The following is a 12,063-nucleotide window of genomic DNA, read 5'->3' as shown; positions in this document are numbered from 1 at the left end:
TTTTATATTTGGTATGGCTTTTAGTTATCTGTGTACATTTTCTCTTTATTTTTGAATATTTATCTTCCGTAGTCGTAGTGAACACCATTTGGATCAGTGCCACTCTGAAGATACTGGAACTAATTCAGATTCCTTCACTTATTCTCTTGTGACCTTGAGCAAATTATTAACCTCTCTGAATCTCCAGTTTATCTGCCTGCAAACCAGAAATAACACCCGCAAACTGGTGTGGTTGATATGATAATTCCAGGGCATAGCATATGTAACCCTTTTTTCACCTGGTTTGTCCTATAGATTCTCAACTAAAGCAAGCTTTCTTCCTCCCTTGCCTTCTGCTCCCCATAAGAATAACCTGTGTTCTACTGCTTTATGTTTGCTGATAAAGGCTGGAATACATTTTCTGTTGACCACCATCCCAATCAAGCTGAAAACCCCACTGAAGCTTATGTGATGCTCTAAATCATCGCTGAATGCACCTAACCCCAAATCCTACTCCGATATAAATCATCTTATTACCTTTGTTTGTCTGTGTTCCAATCAATCCCCTCCATAAATCTCAGACCTTTTCATAAATAATCCCCTTCCCAGATTCAAGGTCTCTTCTTTACACTGTAGTATCTTATGTTGAGTTTTCTCCTTTTTCCAGAATCACCAGACCTTCTCTGTCCCATCTATTTCTAGCTGTCCCACCTGTTAGCCACAGACAAATCAAACAGAAACTAGGCTCAGTCTGAGAACAAATATATATATATCTACTTTCTCCTCATTTTTTACCTCAAAGCTGAATGAAAGACTGTACTTGACTTGACTGGAATTTAATGCAGATTCAATTATGTTACAAGATTTTGTCTTAATTATAAGATAGGGTCTTTACAATATTCTTTATGTTGTAGTTAGAACAGTACAGTCAGTATGTCAGAATGGATATTTATGTGTATTATACAATGTGAGTGATTAAGGGTATTCTGCATATAGAATGTGTTCAAGAGAGGCTTGTAGAAAAAGTTGATAGATACTTGACCTAACACTCTATCCTTTTCACCAAATTCTTTGCCATTGCCATCATGCTGTAAATGTCCAGGAAGTTAAAATTATAGACTAGGATATAAAGCCTTGTGACCTGCATTTGACCTGCAGCTTTGTGACTTACTGGTTGAGTAACCTTAAGCCAAGTTACTTAGCCTCTGCAAGTGTAAGTTTTCTCATCTAAACTGAGAATAATAGTACCTACCTCAGAGGACTATGGTGTAGATTAACAAGATATTACTATGGTAATACAATGCTATGCACAGTTTTATAGTATATCATGTTTAAGACTTGCCTCACATATAGGTAATCTTCAATAAAGCAAGACATTAATATTATTTATCATTATTTAATCTTATGGATTAAAAAAGATAATAACCCCAAATCACATAACTGTCAAAAGGCAAAACTGTGATCAGAATCCAAGCAAAACAACTCTAGATTCTCTGTGAGAATATACTGCCTCTGAATATACTAAGTCCTCTTCCTTAGTCACTTCTTAGACATTAATATTCTTGAGATAAAGCACATATTAACTATAAAACACCCTAAAGAAATTCAAATAATATAAATATTCCCTGTATTCCATTCTTAAGTGGTGTAAAGAGTATGTTTCCATTTTATGATATCACCACATATTACGTTTATATTTCTTAAACACTACAGTTAAGCAAAACTTTTCTGATAGTCCAAGTACACATCGGTTTTGGCATCCCATTGCATTTAGGAAAGCAGAATGCCAGAAGAATTAAAAAAGAGTCTGCTCTATGACTTTCAATTAAGCTATGTGAGACAGAAATAATTGTCCCCTTCCAGGCATCTCCAGCCCCTTGGTCCTCATTAGACAACATGCAATGTATACACAGTCAGTACTGTTCTCCAGTTGACCCAATTTATTAACAGACCCAACATACCCACATTTCTGTCAACAGTACAGGATAATTAAGAACTTGGGTTCCAAAAATCCATCTTTGTGTATACGGCTAATACCTTGTTTAGAACTCTTGGGGAAACTTGTATTACAGTATTGCAGATGTATAATAAATAAAGCGAGTTGAATAAGTACACAAGAAATTCTAATGTGCATACATTCTACAAAAGACTTAGATTATCAGTTAATTTCTTTTTTTGTCTTTATATTGAAGACCATTACCAATAAAAGTGATTTTTTTTCCAAGTCATGTGTGTGAATGCATTTTTGTAAAATTTCGCCTTTTACTAAGGTTGGTAGTAGGGAGAAGGAAGGTTCTTTCTTAATTCAGTAACTACCTCACCATGATTTAATGCACATTTGGATGAAAAGTAGATATTTTCACAGCCCAGTGTTGCATACAGAGATAATGAAATAGCTTTGCCATTAAAATTTTGATTCAATTTCTCCATGGAATGCGTTAACAGAAAACCACTTTCATTTTTATAGCTGGAAAAGAGGCAATTTATTGTTGTGGGGTATTAGGAGTATTCCAAAGCAACATAACTCGAGCTGCCTAAATTCTTCACTAAGAAGAGGGAGTTTAAAAATTCAAAACACTGGCTTTCTGTGATAGCCTCAAAACTTTGCTCAAGTTAAAACTATTATCTGTATGCATACTGACCTGGTATTAAGATTACTTAAAAAAAAAAAAAAGGAAAAACTTATGGAAATTTAACTGAATTAAAAAAACCAACAAACGGAAAAAAAAACACCAAAACATAAAACTACTGACCTTTGTTAATAAATCATAACACGATGTGTTTATTTATTAGAACTCCACGTAAGATTTGAGAAATTCTATCACAAGGATGCCTAAAATAGCAGTCCCAAATGTCAAAGTCTAGAGCTACAGGAAAGGACATTTCTCTATTCATTTGGAATACAATGAAAATCTCCCTGAGGTATGATGAATTATCCCACTATGGAAGAGGAAGAAAGACCAGTCTCATGGTTGCACTTCATATCAATTACAAAGTAGGCCATTGATACCTATTTCATAAGAAAGGATATGTAATTTATAAATGAACAATTTTAATTACCTGATACTCACAAACTTTTTGAAATGGAAAGTTCCATGGAGATTTTCAACTCCAGTTTTCTCAGTTTAGACAACAAAAGACATAAAGAGGCTTATCCAAGGTTAGAAAACAAGCCTGTGTCAGGGGAGGGGTAAGAATCTGTATTCTTACTGTTGTTTCATTTTCTCATGTTAAATAATGTCACCTGCTAAACACAACTCTTTTTTTGTTTATAAATATATGCCATGGATGTATGTGTAGTGTTATGTGTTTGTGCACATCACACATAGACTGGAACAGAAGGACCCAGGACATCCAGGACCTAATCCCCAGTTCTTCCACAAAGAATGAGAACTCAAAGTACTCAAAGACAACCAAATACAAATATTTCAGACTTTAATGTTACCAATTTATTCTGAAGTCCATTTACTCTCTCTATATTTAAAGCAAGATAGTAACTACATTATGCAGACATGGTATTATATGTGCCCTTGAGAACACAATGCGTGTTGCATATACAATAACACAAAAAGAAAAAAAAAACTGCATTCTGAATGATAACTACATTGTAGAACAGTTATAACGTTACAAGAAAAGGTTTAATAGTTTAGGGGGAAAAATCAAAATCATCCTCACAGGGCTTTAAGTTAGGTTCATATTTTTCTACTTACTATTCAAATTTATTTAATAGGACTCTTGAGCAGACAGAACGAAGAAAGGTGAAAGAAATCATTATCCCCAACTTAGGTATGTAAAATGGTGGGCAAGGAAGAAAATTTCTATGTGAAAATAAACCTGAATGAAGTGAGCATCAGTGTTTGTTTCTAAGAAAGCTCTAGAGAATCTGTTAGGAGGCTATTTTGGTATTAAATACTGTTTACCATTTTCATTAATTAATATTGGGCTGTAACTTTAGAGTGTGCACATTCTGATCTATAGATTCACACTATATACAATAAAATATAACAATTCAGTCTATTCATTTGTTTTACATCTCCAGTAAGCAAAGTATGCGGCCAACTTAAATCTTGTTTTGAAGGTTTTTCTGATTCTCACATTCACTTGGGATATAAGTCCTATACAAACTTCGAAATGGAAAGCACTATTACTCTCTGTTTCAGTCAAATTTTACAGATTAAATATAATTCATCCTTCAGGTGGTTATCAGCATTTTGCCATTTCAAAATGTTTTCTAAAAACACTGGACACAAATCAGATATAAATTTTTACTGAAGTTTATGACAGAGCACATTCTCTCCATACCATTAGTACAATATTAGCTTGGAAAATGCTGATAGGGTAAAATATAGATAGAATGCAAGAAAGAAACTGTTCATACGAATCAGTACAATTTGGAATGCAAGTAATAAAGAAAAGGAAGAACAAATAGTTTCTTAGAGGTTAGAAGCCTTTAGAAGAAGGAAACACCTGGTCTTGTTCGGGAGTGTGAATGTTTGTGCTCCTGAAACAAAACTAATATTACAGTAGATTTCATCCCCAAATCCAGAGTAAAAGCCCTCAACAAAAGAGTTTCAAGAATGGGCACACACCATCTATAAAATCAGGTAAAACAAATCCCTCAGTGTGGCTAGAAATACTGACACTATTTCATGTTCCTGTCAGACTCAGAATATAAAACAATACACAACAAAAAACGTAAACAAACAAACAAACCCAAACTAGTCCATTAAAATGGGAGGTCCCTGTCACATTTGCCAGGTAAAATAACACATAGAAATGAACAGAGAAGCCAAAACAAGTGATTGCTTTTATAACAATGAACAAGACAAAGTCAATTTTAAAGAACTCTCCACACTTCCGGAATTTAGAAATTATCTTCTTTTTGGCACTACGAAAGTTTCCATCACAGAAGGCTCCAAGAAGTATTCTGCAAACTCACTTTAAAATTACTTTGGCAAACCTTGCTTTCCACCATCCCTTACCCCACAAGGAGTTACGGATGTAGGTTTCTGATAACCTACATCAGAGTGACACATATACTGTAATTTGATGTTTGCTATTTGTAAATGCAATCATGTCACATGTGGTAGTCTTTCTCTGGAGGGCTGGATTAGTTGTGGATATAAATACACTTACAACATATTTGCATTTTTGCTCAAGTTTAAAATCTCAAGCAACAAGAATATCAAAGCATAGCCATGCCAAATATCACCCAAGGATGCTTTTGGAAATTGCTCTGACAACTTTAGAGAAACAGTAACTAGCTGTATGCAAACATGCTCTCAAATGTGTTGCGAGCAATAAGAAAACAATAATCTAAATTTACTCCGATTCTCAAAGAAACATTTAATCCAGAAAAAATACAGGCAAGAACACACCTTATTTTTTTAAGAAAGAGATGATTGCTAAGGAGAATAGGAGAATGAGCCTCTGATGAATGTAAACAGCAAGACTTGAAATACATTGGCCGTTTGGAATCTGTGTTAAAGTCCTTCGTAAGTTGGGGACTCTTCCCCCTAGCCTCTACGTTGAAATGTGAAAAGGTAATATTATAAATACTTCTCAAGACAACCTTACAAAAAGCTTGCCATTCTTAGGCTCTAATCTTAAACCATAAGAAATTATAATAAATGTCTATTTCCATTTGATGAATGCATTTGCCTAGCAACAACAACAGCAGAAAAAAAAAAAAAAAAAACAAACCCAGACCTTACAACATACTCAAATAAAATTGCTGATGCAATAAAAGGGGATATTAGATTAAACAAAGTCTAACATCAGTATGGACTAGATGCTCTCAATATAACAGACATACCAATCAGTAACCTTTAATTTCCTCAATTTTGGTTTCCACATTTTGATTCAAAGTGATTCTCAGAGTCTTAATGTTCTGCTCTGAAAACATTACTGAAACTTACAAAAAGTTCATTTTATTCATCTTCCCTACTCTGAAAGACCTGCCTGTCTGCCTGTCCATCCCAGAGTAACATTCTCTGATCTCATTTCAGGTGCCTTTTACATGCGCTTAAGAAATTTTTATTGCAAAACAGAGAATTTTTAGAAGTCACTAAAAAGCACTCCCTTACCTTCTAAACCTGCTTCAATCAGCCCAAACTGTTCCAATAATTTAACAAAAAGCACAATGACGATCAGAACTGCTATCATTTCAAGCCCTTCCAAGTTCATGGTCAGCTAGGTCATGGTCCGACCACAGCCAGTGAGAAGTGCTCCTCTGCCTGGCTTTCTTTGTAAAGCCATTAAACTACATTAAGAAGGCTACTGCCAGAGGAGAAGGGGAGGAGGAGAGGTTGAGAGAGAGAGAGAGAGAGAGAGAGAGAGAGAGAGGATGAGAGAGAGAGAGAGAGAGAGAGAGAGAGAGAGAGAGAGAGAGAGGCGAGATGGAGAGGCTGAGAGAAAGGGCGTGAATAAGAGAAATGCATCCATCCTGTCTACTGTAGCAGAGGCCAGAAGTGGCAGCCGGATTAAGTGGGGCCTGTCGGAATTATCGGCTTCCTTGTTATCACTCTTACACAGAGAGACAGTCACGCATGAAGTAACGCGCAGATCACCCGAAGACCCCGAGGTCACCAGGACGGTCCCGAGGAAAGACGACGCGCGGCAGTGATGGCTCCGCGGCTCCAGGACCCGCGCTCCCGCTGGTGGCTTTGTTGGGCTGGTCAGTTGCCTTGGAAACGGAAACTAAGCAAGGGCAGGACTCCCATTGCAGACAGCCACCAAGCTCGGCATCTTGAAATAGGAAGAAAAAGCCTGAAAATGCCGAGAGGTAGAGTGACAGCTTGGATTCGGCTGCTTCAGAAACACTGTTTACTAGTCAGGAAAAGCAAATGTGTGTTTTGCCCCAACTAGCTGAGTGCGGAGAGAAATGGGGCTTTAGAGAGTCGTTCAGGATTTACTTTCTTCTCAAAGAGATGCCTTATGCTAGGACTCGATCTGAGTCATTGTGAACTAATATTCTCACTTGAATAACACCTATCATACTGTGTCAAAGCCTGAGTATAATAAACTAATAAATATCCCTAGTATTTGTAAATTTTAGAGTTTAGCAGTTATCTTATGCATTAGCCCATCGCTATTCGATATGACAAAATATATACTTCTTTACAATGTGTACTTCCTATGCTTGTTTTTTTTTAAATTGATTTAGATAAATTTAGAGCCAGAAAAAGTTTGAGAACAACAACCAAAAATCAGAAACAAAACTTTGGCGGTTCTGTCTTTATCTTGCACAATCATTTCATTCCCCTTCCACCCCATTACTGCCCATATAGATCAGGCCTACGTTAAAATACAGAATTTAAAAACAAAAACAAAAACAAAAACAAAAACAAGAGTTAGAAAGCATCGCAGAAAGCCAATTCATAGATGAACAAAACTGAGGGCCAAGAAAGAGCACGGAAGGGCAGACAAAAGCAGGACACGGTAGAATTCAGGTGTCCCTACCTACTGGTTGGCTTTTAAGGCAACGTAGTATAATGGTTCAGAGTTTGGACTCCAGAGCCAGAATGCCTAGATCACATGTATTACCCTTTTTAGCTGTGCAACCTTGGACAAGTTACTTAACATCTCCATGCCTTAATCTGCTCATCTGTATAAAAGGTGATGATGATAGCATCTTTCTCATGGGACTGTTGAGGGACTTAATGAGTAATACTTCCAGAACAGAGAGTGTTCAATCACTACCAGTTCTTATTTTTATCACAAGTCTCTCCACGCTCGATTCATACCACACAGGGTTGCCCAAGTAGTCACTCTAGGATGTAGCCCTCATCTTATCATTCCCTTAATCAAACACCTTTCATGGGATTAGTTGCCTACTGAAAAACAGTCCCAGTTCTTTTGAACAGCATCCTGGTCCTTCTGTGATCTGAGACCAGCTGGAAAAATCGCACCTCATGGGCACTACTTCTGTATATCACCCTACATGACAGCTCAGCTCCCTTCTCCCAAACTCACTCTGAGCTTCTCCGTCTCCAGCCTTTGTTCAAAACACGGTGTCTATCTGGAAAGTCCTTTCTCTGCCTGTCAAGTTACTAAAACTCTCCCAGAAAACTTCAAGCAGAACTGTAGGAAAGCTCTTCCTTTTTTGTGTGTTTTCACAGTACCTTTTCCTCTTATGATACGTTATATTGCAGTCGAGCACACATCTTCACAGTTTAAGAGTAAGCTTCTAGAAGGCAGAAATCATGCCTTCTTTACCTTTATGTTCCTCACATGCCTCCGTGGAAGGCACTTGATAGTTCACAGACATATGGAATGGAATAGATACATGTTGCATAACACCAGTCACCATTAATTGGGTAATTACTATATACCAGATCCTTTACATACATTGCTTTTCCCTCTTAGCCACTTGGAAAACAGGCATAATTAGATAAGATTTATAGAGAAGCACTAAGCCTCAGAGAGTTTAAATAGCAGGCTCAAGGTCATACCACTGGTGAGTAATAGGACCAAGATTCAAACTCTGATCGTTCAACTCAAAGCCCAATATTTTTTCCCATTATTCTACACAGCTTTAAACCAATTAAAAACCCAAACATCGGCACAGATAGTTGTCAGCCCAGAAATGCAGGTTGTACCCAAAATGATCCTTGCAAACTATTCTGTGACATTCTAATTAATCCACCAGCCCCTATAACTTTGCAACATAAGAAGTTTCCAAACTAGTAGTTAAGTGAATTCCTGGACCCTTCTTCCTGCTTTTTCACAGGATTATTATTACTTAAACATATATCACCTCTGGTCTCCAGAGGGGCTTGTTCTATGTTTTTTCTACCCAAGGGAGCCCAGTAGAGCCCTTCAGCTTGCCCTGTAAATGAAAGCCAATGATCAGGTCCTTTATGTTCATATTTAAAATTGATGTCCTGGCAACAAAATCAAAACTACACACGTGGCATTACATCAGACTGAAAAGCTGCTGCACCAAAAAGGAAACCATCAACACATGAAAAGACAACCTACATAATGGGAGAAAATATTTGCAAATCATATATCTGATAAAGGGTTAATATCTCAAAAACGTAAGAAAGTCATACAACTAAATAGCAAAAGAAAGAGAAGAAAGATAGAAAAAAAAACCCAAATAACTTGATTACAAAAATGGATAAAAGTCCTGAATAGACATTTTTCCAAAGGAGACATACAGATGATCAACAGGCACATGAAAAGATGCTGAACATCATTAATTACCAGGCAAATGCAAAGGAAGACTTCAGTGAGGTATTACCTTACACCCGTTAGGACAGGCATTATCAAAACAATAAAAGATAACAAGTGTTGGCAAGGATGTGGAGAAAAGAGAACTTTTGTGCACTGTCGGTGGGAATCTAGTTGGTGGTGCCATGATGGAAAACAGTATGAAATTTCTTCTAAAAATTAAGAATAGAATCACCACATAATTCAGCAATCCCTGTTTTTGGGTACATATCCAAGGGAAATGTAATCAGTTCATCAGCACCTGCACTCTCATGTTCATTGCATCATTACTCACGATAGCCAATACATGGCAACAACCTAAGTGTCTGTTGATGGATGAATGGAGAAAATGTGATAAGCACGCGCACACACACACACACACACACACACACACACACACTTTGCTAAGCACTGAGCTAAGCACATTGGCTGTCCTGCCCTCACAACAACTCCTTGAAGAAGATCCAGATTTCATTGTCACAGATGAAGAAACAGAGCCTTGGGAAGAGTTGGTACATTGTTCCACGTCCCAAAGCATCAGAAACCATTCAGGCTGGTAGCTGTATACTGACTTTCAGGACCTTCCCCATGGGAAAGACTTGACAGCAACCAGGTATACACTAAGAACTTGATAAATGCTTCCCTTCACTAACATATAAACATCACTGAGGTAAGTAGCCAACACTTTATCAGGAGCTTTGAAAAGACTGCTTGCCCTTCCTGGATTGATGCAATTTTAGATGCAACTGCCCCAGCCCTGAGAGTGGAGTGGGGAGGGATGGAGATGATGCAGAAGTGAGAGAAGGGAACGCTGGCATGACAATTTGCCAAAAGCTTCTGCATGGCATTCTCTCAAGAAACTAATGAGGAGGGTGAGAGGCAGATTCAGTCTCACTGCTTGAAAGAGGGTTCAACAAAACAACGTTGGGGAGTCGCTCAATGTCTACTGTCACACGAAGATTTCCTTGGCCTGGCCCCAGAAAAATAAACACACTTAATTAGAGACACTTTTGCACTTCAGAGCATATCACTAAAGTGCAGTTTATTCAAAATCACCAGTTCCTGGCAGAAATGAACCCATTTCTGCTTTGTTTTCTGCAACATGTCTTTTGGAAGGAAAACAATGTTTCCTTCTAAAATGAGAGATGAGGCTGCCCTTTTGTGAACTAAGGCAGAGAAGCAAGAGATTCTGCTTATTTGTGTTTTTTATTATTGCAGGTTGGGGATGGTCTTAACCGGAGGGAAAGGGGAGAAAGGCTTCTCCATACCCTAGTCTCAGAGCCTCAATTAGTTGGCCTGGTCAAAACTAAACTTCATTCCATTTATTTCTGATTATTTGTCATTTATTTATTTGTTAGATTTTTGGTCTAGGTACCATACAAGGGTGTATGGGCAATAGAAATCCTCTCCCCTGTCTTTGCAAAGCTTAAAAATCTACTAAAACAAAATTTAGATGATAATAGCTAATATTGTTAGGAAAATCTATTTGACACAGAATAGTGAACTAAGCTCTTTATATGAATTCTTTCACAGCATCCTCATATACACCCTATGAGATGGGTGCCATTTTTGTTTCCATTTTACAAGAGGACATTGAGGAACAGAGGGTTTAGTAGATCATACCAGGAAATATCCAACCCAGGATTTAAACTCAGGGCTGACCCCAGAGATCATAATCAGATAGTGTTTTAAGTATAAATGTAAATAAACAAAATCCATGGCAGCATCTGGTGGAAGCATTTAAGCAAATATGGAAAGTACCACTTAGGTTTGAGTGGCAGTGGGAGGTTGGAGAATGGAACCGAGATCAACTTTACTGCACAGGGCTTACACCATACACATATTAGGTGGTGACTTTTTTTTTTCTTTTCCACAGCAAGGGCAGTCTGCATTGCATGACCCCTGGGGAACAAGACTAGTCTTGGCAGAGAACTTGCCCAGAGCCTGGAAAATACTCAAAGCTAGCCATTTCACTTGTCCCAATGTCCTCATGACATTTCTTCTCTCAGTTTGCAGGCCATCTCCCATTCTGACATGCAAAATGAGCACCCTTTGCCTGCCTCTAACTCATTTCCCTTTTTAGGCAGTTATTTGATCCTCAAGAAGCCTGGCTAAATCCTGTGACTGAGTGAATAGGGAGGATATTTGGATTTTCAAAATGAGCTGAAGTAAAACCAAGCAGCAAGGCATCAAATGAGGAATTTATTTCAGTAATAATGTGAAGGAATAATGACTCACATTCATGGAAGTGGAAGGATAATGCAGAGGTTAGGAGCATGCTTGAGTTCAAATCCCAATTTTGCCATTTTAGAGCTCCATGACTTTGGGCAACTTGCTGAGATGATTCATGCAAAGCACTCAGGACAGACACTGGCACATTGTAAATGCTCACTAAATGGTACCTATTATTGTTAATATTTATTGAGTCCTTGTCACATATCAAGTACTGTTCTTTTTTTAAAATTTTTAAAAAAAATGTTTACTTATTTTTGAGAGAGAGACAGAGTACAAGCAGGGGAGGGACAGAGAGAGAGTGGGAGACACAGAAACCAAAGCAGATTCCAGGCTCTGAGTTGTTCTCAGCACAGACCAGACACGGGGCTCAGACTCAGGAACTGTGAGATCATGACCTGAGCTGAAGTCCGACGTTTAACCCACTGAGCCACCCAGGATCCCCTCAAGTACTGTTCTAATTGCTTTCCGTGAATTATCTCAATAAATCCACAGAACAACTTAATTAGCTAAATACTGTTATCATTTCTAGCCACGATGTGGATAAAAAGTTGTGAGGTGTCTTCAGGTGAGTTGGGATTCTAAAGAAAACGCACTGCTCACATTCACCCATCAAGATTACCACCATCTTCACCA

At 37.8% G+C, this 12,063-nt stretch overlaps 1 protein-coding gene across 4 annotated transcripts in view; it reads right to left on the bottom strand.

The window, feature by feature from the left end:
• The window catches only part of KCNIP4 (potassium voltage-gated channel interacting protein 4), a 1,156,450-nt gene that overhangs the window by 534,551 nt on the left and 609,836 nt on the right, over window positions 1–12,063 (bottom strand). Inside the window, exon 1 of one of the 4 annotated variants that reach the window (XM_019829695.3) lies at window positions 6,066–6,271. The exons of the other annotated variants lie outside the window; for them this stretch is intronic. Coding sequence (XP_019685254.1) covers window positions 6,066–6,165 — 100 coding nt within the window. The 5' untranslated portion in view covers window positions 6,166–6,271. Of the gene's footprint in view, window positions 1–6,065; window positions 6,272–12,063 lie in introns of those variants that run through there. 4 annotated transcript variants of the gene reach the window in all.

The sequence above is a fragment of the Felis catus genome, chromosome B1 (assembly GCF_018350175.1).
Source record: "Felis catus isolate Fca126 chromosome B1, F.catus_Fca126_mat1.0, whole genome shotgun sequence".
Taxonomy (NCBI): Eukaryota; Metazoa; Chordata; class Mammalia; order Carnivora; family Felidae; genus Felis; species Felis catus.
This window is presented reverse-complemented; position numbering and strand designations above follow the sequence as displayed.